The 17,607-nt window shown below is 33.1% G+C and overlaps 1 protein-coding gene across 1 annotated transcript in view; it reads left to right on the top strand.

Annotated features, from left to right (window-relative positions):
- The window catches only part of LOC130445989 (alpha-actinin, sarcomeric), a 43,301-nt gene that overhangs the window by 21,615 nt on the left and 4,079 nt on the right, over window positions 1-17,607 (top strand). The window contains exons 2-10 of the mRNA XM_056781934.1: window positions 5,323-5,557; window positions 5,637-5,972; window positions 8,871-8,956; window positions 12,188-12,280; window positions 14,224-14,454; window positions 14,563-14,861; window positions 15,653-15,932; window positions 15,992-16,120; window positions 17,399-17,483. Of these exons, the coding sequence (XP_056637912.1) occupies window positions 5,323-5,557; window positions 5,637-5,972; window positions 8,871-8,956; window positions 12,188-12,280; window positions 14,224-14,454; window positions 14,563-14,861; window positions 15,653-15,932; window positions 15,992-16,120; window positions 17,399-17,483 (1,774 nt within the window). The remainder of the gene's footprint in view (window positions 1-5,322; window positions 5,558-5,636; window positions 5,973-8,870; window positions 8,957-12,187; window positions 12,281-14,223; window positions 14,455-14,562; window positions 14,862-15,652; window positions 15,933-15,991; window positions 16,121-17,398; window positions 17,484-17,607) is intronic.

Here is a 17,607-nt window from a genome sequence, read left to right as displayed (position 1 = left end):
CTCGTGGCGGAGATCAATTGGACAGTTATAATCAATCAAATTTTGTATTTTAGACACGAAAAACTGCATATAACGCTCTGAATTCATTGTAGCTCTACGTCTCCTTTCATCTTCAAAGAAGTAAGGGACTGTAATTTAGAGGTTTTGGATTGGAGGCACTCTAGTAGAGGAAATTTTCCTTATTGACGTGCCCATTTAGTTGAAAATGAGCCTCATCCGAAAACGAGACGTTGGTAAACGTTGGAAAACTCTCAATCATCTGGTTTACGAAATCAAGTCTCTGACCAGCATCCCGAGGCTTCGATTATTGCACCAATTGAATTTTGTAAAGTTGCAGTCCAAAATCTATGTGTAAAATGCGAAATAATGATGATCTAAGCACGTGTAAAGCAACAGACTAGTTAGCTTCGACACTAACAGACCGAGTTTTTGGTTTATCCAGTTTTGATCCGGTTTCTTCAGACTTATTGATCCATTTTCCAATCAATTTAGCGTCTAAGCATCATTTAAATGACGAATATTGCATTTTCTACGCGTTACAGTCGCCCAAATTATGATAATAGTGGATATTTTGAATAAAAAAAGCTGAATCTCAATGAAACATCGCTATTTTCCTACCAAAGGAGTAAGAGACATGTATCTTACAAAAAAATACGAATGTGAAAATAAATGTCTGGCTACTGTTATTAAAATAGACAGTTACGTTTATTAAACTATCTAAATGTTGAATTTGAATGTATTTATCGGTTTAAAACTTCATATTTTATATTCTTGATGAAACATTCACATACATCACCCTGTATATTTTGATTATTACAATTTAGATTCAATTTTCGAACGAAACGATTACGTAATAAAGAAATTGAATTTTCTAATTATAATTATTGTTTTATAACAATTTTATATAAATCTAAATGGAAGCTGTAATTTTTTTTAAATGAATCAGATTTTCCGGGTATAACCGGTAGGAAATTTCATCATCTTTCAAGTATTTATTTCGTAATAACATGATACTATAATTTATAAAATGAAAGCAAAAATACCTTGAATTTGTGGTTGATATTCTAGACGGAAATGGTATTTAATACCTTTGGAAAACTTTCTTCTTTATATACAGAGTGTTTCAGAAAAGGTAACCTCGTCTCTAGGATAGATAGAAAACGTTGGGTATTGAATAACACGGTTTTTTTACGATTTTGCCGAAACTACTGGTAACATTGTAATGAAATTTTAAAGGAATAAGTTTTAGAAGCCGGATTCTCACAGAGGGTGCTAGTTACACACTTTTTATTCAAAATTCCAAGCGAACTTTAACATCATATAATTTCACACCAAAAAGAAAAAGTCGACACCGTTTTTGGAAGTTATGATGAAGTTATTAATAAATTAATATTAACAAAGAGACTAAAAGAAAGTGATTGGATTTAGTTTATTGAAAATACAGTTCTAATTATTGAATGAGAATACAAATTCCAGTCTTGATAACTACCCCTCAATTACCTCAATTTCTATCAAATAAAAAAAATATCCAGATAAACAAAAAACTACAAAATATATCTCCAAATATGGAAAGAACCGTTTCTTCTTTTCCAAACCCTTATTGGTCGTTTTTTTTTGTTTTTTCAGCCTGGAGCAACGCAAATACTACAAAAACCACAAAAAAATTACCCCCTTTCCCTTCTCGACTTCAGATTACCCGTAAATTATCTTTTTTTTTTCATTTTTATTATATTCTTCTCCTTTTTCAATAAGTTTCATCATTCACTATTATTTTTAAAGGTTTCTACCCTGGTGTAAGTATTGGGGTGACTTTGTCATGGGATATTTAAATATTTTCGAAACGAATCGATTTAGACCTTCTAAAAATATATTATGGTTCAATTAAATGTTAATAATTTATGATTGTTTCACTTGGCAAATGTAACAATCGTTAATTTAACTCGAAACAATAAAAAAGGTAATTGGTCGTATTGAGATATCTTAAACATCGATTCACAACTTAGGAATGTACAATGAAATAACGAAAAAAAAACGATAATCCGGTAAGGAATGTTGTTGTAGATGATGATACATTAATTTATGAGCATTTTAGAAATTTCGTTACTTCAAATTAGTCATAAAATTATGTTCTAATTGATGTGAAAATAACAAATTGTTATCTGAAGTCGAGACAGGAAATTAGGTCAACGAAAACGTTATCTGCAAATTGTTTTGCAAATAATAAAAAAAAGTACACGTAATAGTTATACGCATTTTTCGATTTCATGTCTCATTGTTTGATGAAAAAATGCTTCTCAGCACATTTTATTTGACTTTGTTAGTCTGTTTGTTTTGTAAACAAATTTTTTTTAAATCAAAAGATTCAATTGTAAATTTATATACTTTCTCACTTTTAAATATAATACATGATTCAATCTGAATTTTTCCTATGCAACCGAATGCTCTAGAACTTCTAAATCAAACTTTAAACTTCCACTAATAGATGGCGATATAAAAAACTAACATGTACTAACTTGTGATGAAACTAACCAGAGTTGAAGTCCATCATCTATCAGCCGATTGCGAATCCCAACTAAGAACGAGATTTTGATCACAGTTAATAGATAGATAAATGAAGCAACCCTTCAGTTGATTGCATTTACCTACCAGGGTAGAAAGGATTATATCATATGACCACGGCTCGATTAACAATTAACGTGATCTGGGTTAGTTTCCAAACATTTAAATCGTATTCGTTTCCTTGTCTTTATTCTAATCTTAGTATTCTGTATCATCTTCAGATTCGTCGATAGTATCTTCGTCTAGAGATGTTCAATTTTAAAGTTATCTACATTGTTTATTTCTGGTTCAATTGACTTGGTATAATACTATTCAAAAATCATTTTTCAGTATGTTTTGCATCAATTTCCTCAACATATGATATATATGATGCTTGTTTAATAGTTAAAGTTTGTTGTTAAAAGGGATACGCCTTGACAGAATGTCAGTTGGAACTAAAAGACGCGTTATTTTAAAAATGACTCATAAATTCAATCTGTTTAATTATTTTTTTCAATTAATTCATTGATAGGTAATAAAGTGACATCTTGTATACGTACTAAAAAATAGATATTCAGCATATGGTCAATATAAACACAAAATTGATTAAATCCTCCTGAAACCGGTACTTACACCAACAGTTCGGTATGAATAAGTGGAACATACTAATTTTTTAGTCAATCGTTTCTAATGGTTCCGAAATATAAACTCAGTTATTTCAGTTGGACCAGTGAATAAAGAAAAAAAACCTTCGAACTTTTCGTCTACTGAAGGAGGTACGTACTGCGGCTCATAAGTTCTTAGCCTAACATAGAAAGAATAATAATTATTCAGGACTATAAGGTGGGTGTTGAGACTCTGTGAAGCACTGAACATTGTCATGAAACTAGCTCAACCTCGGCTGATTCTGCCGCCCCATTTTCGTTAATTTTTTTGACACAGGCAATCAAAAGAATACCGTCACAGTCCCAAAATATTATAGCCATCACTTTTTGCTTTGTGTTGGTATTAATCCATCTTTAGTCAAAAATTTTATAACATTTGAGACATTTTTCAAAACAACTTGTTCTACCTGGAATATGAGGGTTGTCAGAATGAAATGCATCGACCTTATTGTTTCAATAAGCTGTTTCACCCTATTGTACAGTCGCCTCTTCATTTTTAAGGAATAAAAAAGCTACAAAGAGCAAAATCGGGACTGTATGGTGATTTTTTTTGTCAAAAATTCTTCCGAAACAGCTCCAATGCGCTAGTATAGAAGACAATCACTGTTAGACTGGCAAAAATATACAAAAATTGTCTAAAAAGTTTCCATCATGATAAGTTAGTTTTCCCAGCAATGCCCTAACTTTTCAAGTGAAACTATAAGGTTAGGAAGAAGTTGCTTGGGGTCAGATCTGGTGAAACTGAAGGATGGTCAATCAATTCGAAATGCAAGTTTTAAAAATTGTTTTTTTCTGATGGAAAAAGTCACTCTTTTCACATTTTTCCCTTCACCTTATCAATCAATGATGCATAATACTCCCCCGTTATTATTTTACTTTTTTGAAGATAGCGGAGGGATCAATCCTATTACAATTCAAAAAAGAGTGGCCATCGCGTTTTTAGTTGAGAACACCATCTTTTTCTTGTCCGAAGTCTTGCTGTTTTTCGTTTCAGAAGTGTAGTGGTGGAACCAAGATTCATCTAAAGTTATGAATGAACGCAAAAAATCCGTCAATAAAGTCCAGGGAATGTTCATTTGAATGCGCTTTTTGTTCACTGTGATCAAACGTGGCAATCAACATGCGGATAGGTTACGATTGCATAATGATAAGATCCACAATTTATAAACACAACTCAGATTAAAACATCTTTGGGTTGAGTTAGGAAACTTTTGAGACAATCCTCGTATTCCGTTTTCGAAAAAATTGATGCTAGATTCGTTTTTCGAGGTTATTTTCCCGGACTACAAGTCTTATATAAATATGTACCTACACGAAAATCGTGGGATGACGTTAAAACATATTTTTGAATTTTGGCCGATTGCCAATCGAGCAATACATACTTTAATCATGATTCGGTGCCGGGCAATAAACTAATTTTTTCGAGGGAAAACAATTTAGAATGAAAATAATGAAACTCAATCCAGACCAATTCTAATATGCATGCAATATTTGATTGAAATTAAAAGTAGACGTTACGAGGGTTGGATGTGGTTTTATTCTTCTTCTTCTTCCTGTTGTGTATAGGCATCATTGCCTGTTTTTCTTCACGTCATTGCCTCTGCTCAGTCACCTGGGAGGTTGTCACTCCATCTTTTCCTAGGTCTTCCAATGCTTCTTTGTCCTGCTGGTGATTTGTCCCTTGATATTTTCACAATTCGTTCTTCCGTCATGCGGTCAATGTGCTCATTCCATTTTATCTTTCTATCCAGTACCCAGTCATTGATGTGGTTTTATTGTTTTCCAAAATATTTTCCATTGAGATCAAAACACTTTTGCATGCAATAGAACCACCAATCGTCGGAGCCATTCCGATTGAGGTACCTCCAAATTATGTGATTTGAACGTTGACCTCGCAATTGTAGTTGGGATCTGAAGAAACAAGAAGAAATCATTGCATGCCAAACAACGATTGTCTGGCAGAAGACTCTTTAAGTCCAAGTTCATAAATTGAATTGATGCGTGAGAGCTATAAATGTAAGCAAACTGACAAGAAACTGTTGAACTTTTTTTCCGTACCTCTACAGATGCAGATCCATCCTTTTCGTACGTAGCAATGATCGTTATTTTTTTGTTTCAGACGTTCACGGCATGGTGCAACAGTCATTTGAGAAAAGCCGGTACAGGTATAGATAACATCGAAGAAGATTTCAGAAATGGTTTGAAACTTATGCTGCTGTTGGAAGTAATATCCGGGGAAACATTACCGAAGCCCGACCGTGGCAAGATGAGATTCCACAAAATCGCCAACGTCAACAAGGCATTAGACTTCATAGCCAGCAAAGGAGTCAAATTGGTATCAATCGGTGCAGAAGGTGAGATAACAGAGATAAAAATTTGAACTTCTAGGTAATACAATTAAGTAGGACGTCGAAAATATTAGTAATTTTTTAGAAATTGTGGATGGCAATTTGAAGATGACCCTCGGTATGATATGGACGATTATCCTTCGTTTCGCCATTCAGGACATCTCCGTTGAAGAGATGACAGCTAAAGAAGGTCTCCTGTTATGGTGTCAACGTAAGACTGCTCCCTACAAGAACGTAAACGTACAAAACTTCCATTTGTCATTCAAGGACGGTTTGGCATTCTGCGCCCTTATACATCGTCACAGACCCGATCTCATCGATTACAATAAACTGTCCAAAGATAATCCTTTAGAAAACCTCAATACTGCCTTTGATGTTGCCGAGAAGTATCTCGACATTCCAAGGATGTTGGATCCTGATGGTAAGAATCTCGTTCATCCTTGTGTCATTATTACATTTAATTTACAGTTATTTTGCTTACCAATTGAACACGATTGTTTGGAACGACCACAAATATCAAATAGGCGGACATAAACACAACTAATGCCGAGCATTCCACCTATGAGTGTGACATACTTACACGTGTTTGGAAATAGTTCAATCTTTTTCCAAATATATAAATATTTCAATCAACACCGAAATAGGTCGAATTCACTTGCTCAAAAATTTAATTTTCTATCTGAAGAGACCTAAAAAGACAATTTAACAAAAAAAGAATAATAATATATCTAATGTTGTCTATTTTAGATTTTCATTTTATTTTCGAAAATAAAACAATTCAACAGTTTCTTGTTTAGATTAATTTAAGTTATCTTTTAAAAAAACAGGATAATATCATTTTGTTTTACACACAAGAAAAAATATTAATTGGAGCCATCTCTCGAATAACACATTATTGAAAAAATTTTCAACAAAAATAACTTGTAAAGACACATGATAGTTTCTTTTTGTAAACGACAACTAACAGACAAGTTTCAATGGCCAATGATAGTTTCTTTTCATAAAAGACAGAATAAAATGAAAAATGACAGTTTTTTTTCATAAAAGACAGATTTAAATGGCAAATGACAGTTTCTTTTCATAAAAAACAGATTTCAATGACCAATGATAGTTTCTTTTCATAAAAGACAGATTAAAATGACAAATGACAGTTTTTTTTTTCATAAAAGACAGATTTAAATGGCAAATGACAGTTTCTTTTCATAAAAAACAGATTTCAATGACCAATGATAGTTTCTTTTCATAAAAGACAGATTAAAATGACAAATGACAGTTTTTTTTTCATAAAAGACAGATTTAAATGGCAAATGACAGTTTTTTTTCATAAAAGACAGATTTAAATGGCAAATGACAGTTTCTTTTCATAAAAGACAGAATAAAATGAAAAATGACAGTTTTTTTTCATAAAAGACAGATTTAAATGGCAAATGACAGTTTCTTTTCATAAAAAACAGATTTCAATGACCAATGATAGTTTCTTTTCATAAAAGACAGATTAAAATGACAAATGACAGTTTTTTTTTCATAAAAGACAGATTTAAATGGCAAATGACAGTTTCTTTTCATAAAAAACAGATTTCAATGACCAATGATAGTTTCTTTTCATAAAAGACAGATTAAAATGACAAATGACAGTTTTTTTTTTCATAAAAGACAGATTTAAATGGCAAATGACAGTTTCTTTTCATAAAAAACAGATTTCAATGACCAATGATAGTTTCTTTTCATAAAAGACAGAATAAAATGACAAATGACAGTTTTTTTTCATAAAAGACAGATTTAAATGGCAAATGACAGTTTCTTTTCATAAAAAACAGATTTCAATGACCAATGATAGTTTCTTTTCATAAAAGACAGATTAAAATGACAAATGACAGTTTTTTTTTTCATAAAAGACAGATTTAAATGGCAAATGACAGTTTCTTTTCATAAAAAACAGATTTCAATGACCAATGATAGTTTCTTTTCATAAAAGACAGATTAAAATGACAAATGACAGTTTCTTTTCATAAAAGACAGATTTAAATGGCAAATGACAGTTTCTTTTCATAAAACACATATTTCATTGACAAATGATAGTTTCTTTTTATAAAAAACAGATTTCAATGACAAATGATAGTTTCGTTTCATAAAAGACAGATTAAAATGACAAATGACAGTTTCTTTTCATAAAAGACAGATTTAAATGGCAAATGATATCTTATTCATAAAACACATATTTCATTGACAAATGATAGTTTCTTTTCATAAAAAACAGATTTCAATGACCAATGATAGTATCTTTTCATAAAAGACAGATTTCAATGACCAATGATAGTTTCGTTTCATAAAAGACAGATTAAAATGACAAATGACAGTTTCTTTTCATAAAAGACAGATTTAAATGGCAAATGACAGTTTCTTTTTATAAAAAACAGATTTCAATGACAAATGATAGTTTCTTTTCATAAAAGACAGATTAAAATGACAAATGACAGTTTTTTTTTCATAAAAGACAGATTTAAATGGCAAATGACAGTTTCTTTTCATAAAAAACAGATTTCAATGACCAATGATAGTTTCTTTTCATAAAAGACAGAATAAAATGACAAATGACAGTTTTTTTTCATAAAAGACAGATTTAAATGGCAAATGACAGTTTCTTTTCATAAAAAACAGATTTCAATGACCAATGATAGTTTCTTTTCATAAAAGACAGATTAAAATGACAAATGATAGTTTCTATTCATAAAACACAGATTTCATTGACAAATGATAGTTTCTTTTCATAAAAGACAGATTAAAATGACAAATGACAGTTTCTTTTCATAAAAAACAGATTTCAATGACAAATAATATTTTCGTTTTGTAAAAGACATCTCTTAAATACAAATGATACTTTCTTTTCATAATAGACAGGTGTCAATGACAAATAATAGGTTATTTTTGTGAAAGACAGGTTTCACTGACAAAAGATAGTTTCTTTCTGTGAAGACAATTTTTCGAAGGCAAATGATTTTTTTGAAAGACAGTTTTGGAAGACAAATGATTTTTGTTGGACATTTTTCAAAGACATGATATTTTCTTCGTAAAAGTTTTTTTTCACAAAAACAAATTTTGTAAAAAACCATTTTGAATGACAAGATAGTTTTCAAAAACAAATGATATTCCGAATAACAAATATCCAATTTGGATCTTCTTTTTCGCCGTCGCAGGATTTTTTACGTTGATCTGAACACCTCACTTTTAAGATTCACATAAAAGAATATTATTTTTTCCATATTAAGTTTCATTTGTTCGTTGAGGTTTATTTTTTTTTTTTTTAATTAAATACTTACAGATTTGATCAACACTCCTAAACCCGACGAGCGTGCTATCATGACATACGTGTCATGTTATTACCACGCTTTCCAAGGGGCTCAACAGGTATAAGTTGCTTAAAAACCGTCCGTTTATCTATTAACGAACATCCAATTACTAAACCCTTATGAAATAAGTACAATTTCGCAAAGGTAAATGTAATACCATGTCCGATTTGTTTTGGTACATCATACACTTGCGTGCATAGAAATCGACTCACTATAAACTTTTAACTTTAACTCATCAGACCAAAAAAAGAAGAAATATGCTGTTTGGAAGACAGTTTAAGATGAAACCAGAATATGCCTCCACGGTATCATAGAAGGAAAGTTTATCGAAAACCAACAGAGCGATTTGCAGATTGTTGCTTTGAAGAACGCATAAGCACTCTGGGATGCAATTTATCGAGAAGATTTTAGCAATTCGTATGGTACTTTACGTCAACTACATTAGAGGCGAATTTACACGCGCATCGCCAGAATTGTGCAAGATTACATTGCAGAAGTTTTCGGGGTATGGAGTGACCAGCATATGGTCCTGAACTAAATCCGATAGAACATTTATGGGATGGGCTAAAAAGAAGAATTCGATATAGAACTTGATCCCAGAGCTTATTGTTGTAGTAGAAGAAGAGTGTCTTAACATGTCACAAAATTTTACAGTGAACCGATTTCTATGCAATATAGATATCGATATTTATAAGGAATCTAGTTTCTTTTAGATCAAATAAGTTTTAATTAGATTTTTGATTTTCCTTCCGAATTGAACCAGTTTTTTTGTTAAATTTTTTGATTCAACGATGAGAAATCATTAGTTTATTGGAAGGATCGAGAATAAACGCCCTAGTTATGATTTACATTCACAAAAAACATGATAAATTATGGTATTTACCATCTGCCACCATTCATTGTACTTATTACATGAAATCCCTTCGAATTTTTTCGTTTTTGCTGTACTCACAATGAGCTTTGTGAGCCCACGTTTTGTTTGTGTACTTCCATTAATTTTTTTTATGCATTTTTGTTTAAATATTATTGTGTTGATATGATAGTCGCTATAAAACCTTTTACCACCCAATGTTTGTTTGCATGCAGACTTACAGAATACAGCGATGCCGGATGAAAGGGCCGTAATGACGTATGTTTCTTCTTACTACCATCGCTTCTCTGGTGCACAGAAGGTGATTTTTTGATATTAACGATTAACATATAGAAAAATCATCATTTTTCAAATTATTTCTATTTATGTCCAACACTTTGTTAAACAACGTTAAAGAAATCCGTCAAGATATTTGTCACATTTCTATTTTGGCTACTAGAGGGCGTATGCTGTGAAGAAGATCCCCAAAGAACTGTTGTATTGTGAGTTTGTATTAAATATATTTGAAAATTTCAGTATGCCGTTTGTAGATTTTCAAAAACCCTTTGACTCAATCAATATGAAAAATATGATGAAGACTCTGAAAGACTCAGAGATAGGTACGACAGGAGGAAGGAATGAAAAAGGAAAAGACCGTCGAAAGAATGAAGGAGAAGGTGACACACTATCTGTTAGAATTTCCAGTCTAGCGATGGGTCAAATAATAACATAGATACGAAGATGTCTTTCTAACACAACATAAGGAAGTCGGCTCTAAAGGCGGACGAAAAGACAACATCCTTGAGCCCGGTTAACGGCAAACATTACAGATGACGGCCGAAGAAACGAAGGCTGCTGATGACGACGGCGGAGGTCTGGTTACAGTCACTGAGGATAAAGAAATATTGCAAAACGATGGCACAGAGACAAGGTGCACTGAGAATTACCAGGTCCTACCGGACTGTCTCTGCACCGGCTGTCCTAGTGGTGGAGGGTGTAATCATCTGGCTTTCGAGATAAGAGAAGCAGCTCAGATATAAGACGGCAGAATGCGGCAACCATCGGACGTGCTAGAACAATGCACACATGATAACAACGATGCACAGAAGAAAAATCAGGTGAATGGACGCAACGACCGGGAAAGGACTTGGGAAATTCAGAGATGGCGGCTTCCGACGCCTTCACAAAATGAAAGAAATACAAACACCTGTATGTACGTATTTTGAACACGACTCAGATGATGCCGAACACACGTTCTTCGTGTGTAACCACTGGGGGGTTTTGAGAGAGTAAATAGAGAAGACTTTCGACAGCATAAACCCTGATAATATCGTTCAGGTGATGTTGCACAAGAATGGTGGCAACTGGTTCCTTCCTACAAAGAAAGAATATTTGAGCAAAAGATTGTAGACAAGGCTGCCTGGTATGATATCATAGAAATCGAACAAATGGAACGACCTACACGAACAGTTTCCCCAAACACCAAAGAATAAAATTAGTAGGACATCTTTGGGAGAGTAGGCGAAGACGCAGTAGTTTTGTTAAAGCTACAGTGGCATCTAGGAGGTAGAAAAGCAGAAAGAGAAAGTGGTTAGAAGAAGTAGAGGAAGACCTAAGTAGAATGGAGGACAAGCGATTGAAAAGAAAAACCAAAGACAGGTCAGCACGTAAAATCATTAACGACAGAGTGTAATAAAGGCTTCAAAGATCCACTTCACAAAAAGGATTTAGTACACCCTACCTTAAAATTTATTTGAAAAAGTTAAAGAAGATGAGATTGAACCAGATTACCAACTTTTCGTACGTATAAAGACGAACCGAACGTGAATTATCTTCAATATCTTCTCAGCCATCTTGAAAACGCTTAAAACACTCAAAAACGTGGACGCGACATAGTTTCAGGAGCAGTTTTTTATGTGAAATTTCACAACAATCCGATGCTATATAAGAGAAGGCCACGGCTATACTGGTTTGTCTACAAACATAGTAGATATGGCATTCGAAAGAGTAGCTAAACAGATGACACTCCTCAACCTTTTACGCATGCGTAATTTTTCTGTAGCAGCGTTAGTTTCGTTACTTGATAGCTAGTATAAATTGATTGGAAGTTCTAGCCGTATATGAGTTGTTAAGAAGTTTCCAGAAAATAAGAAATCAAAGGAGTATTGGGAAACTGCTCTCAAATTTTCGAACAATTTCCTGAAAACCTAAAAGATTACAGTGGGGAACAAAAAAACGATTCCTCCAAAGTATCGCAACCATCAAGACAGATAGGTTCGAGATTAGAGAGCGTACACTGCTGGACCTTACCGAGGGATTGTTCTGTATGCGCAGTACGAGACCTTTTTTTTGTTATCCCGTGTACTAAATTTGAAAAATGATGAATTTTCCTGACAATAATTCCATATTCGAGTAAATATTTTTTTTAATAATGTTTAGGCCGAAACTGCCGCCAACAGAATCTGCAAAGTATTGAAAGTAAACCAAGAGAATGAACGTTTAATGGAGGAATACGAACGTTTGGCAAGTGATGTAAGTGCAATATTTTTTCGTAATTATTTTAATTGACAAGGATATTTTTTTTCCGGATGCAGCACTCTTAATGTCTGTTAACAAATTAGTTTCGCAGTAGTTAATGCATTGTCAAATTTTAATTTGTTGTATACAGTTATCTATTTTTATTTAACTAGAACAAATTGTGTCATTCCGATTCAACTAAAAATGTCACATTAAATTTTTTTGAAATGTTTATTAAAAATAATTGGATAACTTAACAAGATCTGCCTACTCATGTATATTTCTCCAAGATAACTAGCTGTCATTTACTTAGAGTGTGACCGTTACTGAATTATATTTTTGAAAAATTATTCGGGATTTTCGTTGAACGACTCTGGAATCTACTTTCGAGATTTGCCAACATCAAATCTATTATTAAATAACTAAAATTATTTTCAAGTCCAAATTGTACAAATACATGAAATAAACGTTTAAATAGATAAATTTCTCCCTATTTGATTCGAATTTTTTTTTCAAAGATAATCTTCTAATTAGTGATAGAATCACTTCGATTATAGGCAATAATGATGAAAAAATATTTTTACTTTATATTATTTGATGTTTTATTAGAACCAGAATAATTTTTTACGGTTATAAATGTCGAGGAATGTCTAAAAACAATGGAAATCTAGATGATTTAGTTCATTTAAAACGAAGAATCAATTTATCGTAATTTTGACCACCTTTGAGGTTATACTACCGATCAAAATTTTGGCCCACCCTATATTTTGCATGATACAAACAATAAAATCGTTTTTAGAGATCATTTCTCTGTATTATCTTCAACAATTTCGACAAATAATCGACGTCCATTTGGTTCTATTCGTTTTTCAGGATATTCCAAAGATGTGAAGTGGATTTAGGACACTGCTTCCTGACTCTCTTGTCTAATTTGACCCTCCAACAACTCAATCGAGCTTAGGTCAGGCGACTGTTACGGCCAAATCATTACTATCAGTACATATTTTATTTCCAAGTCTCTTTGTACTGCTTTGACTAATGCTTCGGATCGATGCCTTGCTGGAAGATAAATTTTCTGTGTCTAGAACGTACTGCTTTTTTCTTTAATATTTTTTTCGTCAAAATCCCTTCAAATTTTTACCAGCTCTCTAATCTCCCTTCTTTCAAAACGTCCTCAAACTATCACCAGCATCCGCCGTGTTTTACAGTCGGGATTACACATGGATTCAACATTTACTCGCACACATACAATCTTAGACCCAAAACCCTTTGATCCATCACTCTAGAAAACTCTTTCCCACTCTTCATGCGTCCAATTTTCATGTTCTACAACCTTTGAAAAAAAGGTCAAATTCTCTCAATCATCTTTTCACTCAGATGCAGATTCCTAGATTCATTGATCCGAACTGCTATATCTGATTAATACAAAACGCTTATCTTCAGTTGTTTTGGTTTATCGAGTCCGCCCTGAACGTTTTTTATGCATATATCGATGCCTATTTGTTCACGTTGTAATCTTCGGTACGTTGATCCGGTGACAACTTTTTCCTAGACGCCCTATGAAGTGCTATTAATGCACAATGCACGATAGTTTTTTGGTTTTACCAATTTTAAAACTTACAAATCGGAATTTCACAATAATCGGTCCAAACAGTATGAATTCCAGTACACACAGGACTAAACTACAATCATAAACACCGAAGAAATAATAACAAAGTAAACATATAACGGAAACTATTATTTTTGGTTTGGAAGACATAGTTTTGACTTTTATTTTGAAATTTTATGGATGGATTATGGGATGGGAAAAACTTTAGACCGATATTGATGTACCTTCAATTATATCAGCTATTTTTACCTTCTTTTGACCCAGTTCATTCAAAATTTCTTTATGTGTCGATCAACTATTGGATCAGACCTTTAATGTCAAAATTTCATGTTATTAACTAAATGTGTAGCTTCTAGAATGGATCCGTAGAACAATGCCATGGTTGAATTCACGCCAAACCGACAATTCCCTTGCTGGAGTCCAAAAGAAATTGGAAGAGTACCGCACTTACCGTCGCAAACACAAACCTCCACGCGTAGAACAAAAAGCCAAACTAGAAACGAATTTCAACACTCTTCAAACAAAATTAAGGCTGTCAAACAGACCAGCATATATGCCAACTGAAGGTAAAATGGTATCGGTAAGTAACTTATTGGTGAGGCTCAAAAAGAACGATATCGATCGATGTTTTCGTCTTTTTGACTGCAAAACTGTCAAAATCTAGTTTGACAAGTAAATTTTTATTCAGGATATCGCTAATGCCTGGAAAGGTTTAGAACACGCAGAAAAATCTTTCGAGGAATGGTTGTTATCCGAGATGATGCGTCTGGAACGTTTGGAACATTTGGCTCAGAAATTCAAACATAAGGCAGACGCGCACGAAGACTGGACCAGAGGCAAAGAGGAGATGCTCCAAAGTCAGGACTTCAGACAATGCCGTTTGAACGAATTGAAAGCTCTGAAGAAGAAACACGAAGCTTTCGAATCTGATTTAGCTGCGCACCAAGATCGCGTCGAACAGATCGCTGCTATAGCGCAGGAACTGAAGTAAGTCGAACTATTTACACCAAAAAAATATAAATTATTAATTCCTTAAAGGTTTTAGATGATATTCTTTGAAAAACTTGGCTTCAAATGAATATATAAGTATAATAATGTATGAATTTTTTTATCAGCTGAATGTTTTACAGTAAAATTGAGTAAGTACAGTGAAGAAGTCAAGTTTTATCTTCTGCTAAAGTGGTAAGACTGATTTACTGAAACTTCTATCATTTTCAAACTACAATGTAACCCTTATCAAAAATATAAACTAATCAAAGTACTTCCTATTGGAGCTTGAAGTCTTCAGCTGATCAGTCATAACCTTTGGAATTGGCTTCTATAGTTCCAAAATGATGTCCTTTCAAGGATTTATTTTTTTCATGTCAAAATTTGATGTGTGGTAAACGTGTACACATTCAACGTTTTTGTCAATTTTTGGATGATCTCTTTGGGCGAAGTTGATCTTCAAAGTCTTCTAAATTATGTCGTTTGTTAGACATCGTCTATGGGTTTAATTTTTTTGGCACAAATCATTTTCATGTCAAAATTTGACGTGTGGTAAACGTGTACAAATTAAAGGACGATCTGACATCACAAGAGTCCTTACACATTCAATGTTTTTGTGAATTTTTGACGATCTCTTTGGGAGAAGTTGATCTTCAAAGTCTTGTAAGACAAGCATAAACTCCTCGTACGTGGAATTTGTTCGCATTTATCGAAATGATATCCCCTTCTTATAATAAAATCAAATTTTTTACATTGAAAAGTTTGTTGATGTTGTAATATGTCAATTTTAGTACTTTGGAGTACCACGACAGCGTTAGTGTAAATGCAAGATGTCAACGTATTTGCGATCAATGGGACCGACTCGGCGCCTTAACTCAACGTCGTCGTCAAGCATTAGACGAAGCCGAAAGAATTTTGGAGAAAATCGATATTCTTCATTTGGAATTTGCCAAACGCGCAGCTCCATTCAATAATTGGTTGGACGGTACTAGAGAAGATCTAGTAGACATATTCATTGTACACACTGTCGAAGAAATTCAAGGTCTGATCGACGCCCATCACCACTTCAAGGTATAAAATCATAACATCTATCTTTATACTGTCTTTATAACAGATTTTTTTTCTTTTAGGCAACTTTAGGAGAGGCCGATAAAGAGTACCAAAGCATCGTAGGACTTGTTAGAGAAGTAGAATCTATCGTTAAGCAACATCAAGTACCTGGAGGGTTGGAAAATCCTTATACAACATTGACAGCTCACGTGAGTATTAAATTTTCGTCAAACTACCTCATCATCATACCAAATCGTTTCATTCACTCATGATATTGCACTTAATCAACAAGATATACTTGATTTTGTTATATTTCCATAATTTAAAAATCATCTACTTGAACATAATTATCTTTATATTTTTTTCTTTGTACGAAAAAAATATTGATTGCGCCCTGTATATATAAGAAACTTCTGCTAATGATAATTAAATGTCCGAATTATAAACAAAACTAACTTAATTTTATTGAAGGCGTTTGTGAATTAAAGTTTATTAAAACTTCTTGTAGAATCAGTATTTTGAGGTTAAATTATTTTGAATTTGAATGTTTTCGGGTAAATATATGTTTATATGTAATATTGTATTGAAAAAGGGGAAGTTTTGTTAGTCTTAATTGCCTTTGCAGTAACTCTAGTCCATGGAGGCATAGTCAAGTGGCCAAATCAGCTAAGGCAGCTTCACAAAAAGTTGAAGCTAAAAGCTATACACCTCGCAAGAGCTTTTAATCTTCTACGAGGCCCAGATTCCTCTATGTTTGGAGTATTGCTGGCACATTTGGAGCTCGGTACTCTGCGGATGCTCGACTCAATTCAGAAGAGAGCAATTCGACTTATAGGCGTTCCAAAGTTGACTAGAAAGTTGGGATGGCTTAGAACATAGAGGAATACCACCACAGCAGATGCTTTTCCGAGCTGGGCAAGATAGTCTCACCTAGAGCAGTATCTCCAAGACCTAATCGACAGGCAGACACCGAGTTCATGTGCAGAGGCCCTGATCAATATCCACAGGCACCATTTGATCTACTCGAATGTGCGTTTGCTTTTTAGATAAAAAAGTCTTTCCAAATTAGGAGAATCCTCCAAGTATTGTATATGAAAAATATAAGTCTAATAACAATAATTACTTATCTTATGTATTAAATAAAATCATAATTTGTTATATTTCTTATTAAAAATTAATTTTCTTAGAACCTAGACCGCGACTTACATTAACTTTTTATTTCAGAGATATTTTTGATGTTTACTTGGGGTCTTGTACTTCACTTCAAAAATCAATTTCATTCCCATTGTAATACATGGTATTTCTTGTTGGTTATCAACCCTAAATCATTCACCATTATAACTATTTTCAAATTCTTATATTAATATAAAATGTTTTGAATTTTTTTGTGCTGAATAAGGAAGGATTTGGTTGTGACTTAGAGGTAAAATGTCGGTTGTGTGATACTAAAATTGAAAGAAAATCATAAACTTTGATTCGTGTTTCAGGATTTAACTAGAAAATGGGGAGAAGTTAGGCAATTGGTACCTCAGAGAGATGCCACTTTACAAGCCGAACTGAGAAAACAACAGAGTATCCTTTTTCATTGTTTTTTTACTATATTTTTATGGAAGAATATCGTTTGCATAGAATTAGAGAACAATAATTTTTTGAGGTACGATACCTTTATAGAATTCTTGATTGATATTTCCAACGT

The sequence above is a fragment of the Diorhabda sublineata genome, chromosome 6 (genome assembly GCF_026230105.1).
Source record: "Diorhabda sublineata isolate icDioSubl1.1 chromosome 6, icDioSubl1.1, whole genome shotgun sequence".
NCBI classification, from domain to species: domain Eukaryota; kingdom Metazoa; phylum Arthropoda; class Insecta; order Coleoptera; family Chrysomelidae; genus Diorhabda; species Diorhabda sublineata.
Note: the sequence above shows the minus strand (reverse complement) of the source record. Positions and strands in the feature narration are given on the sequence as shown.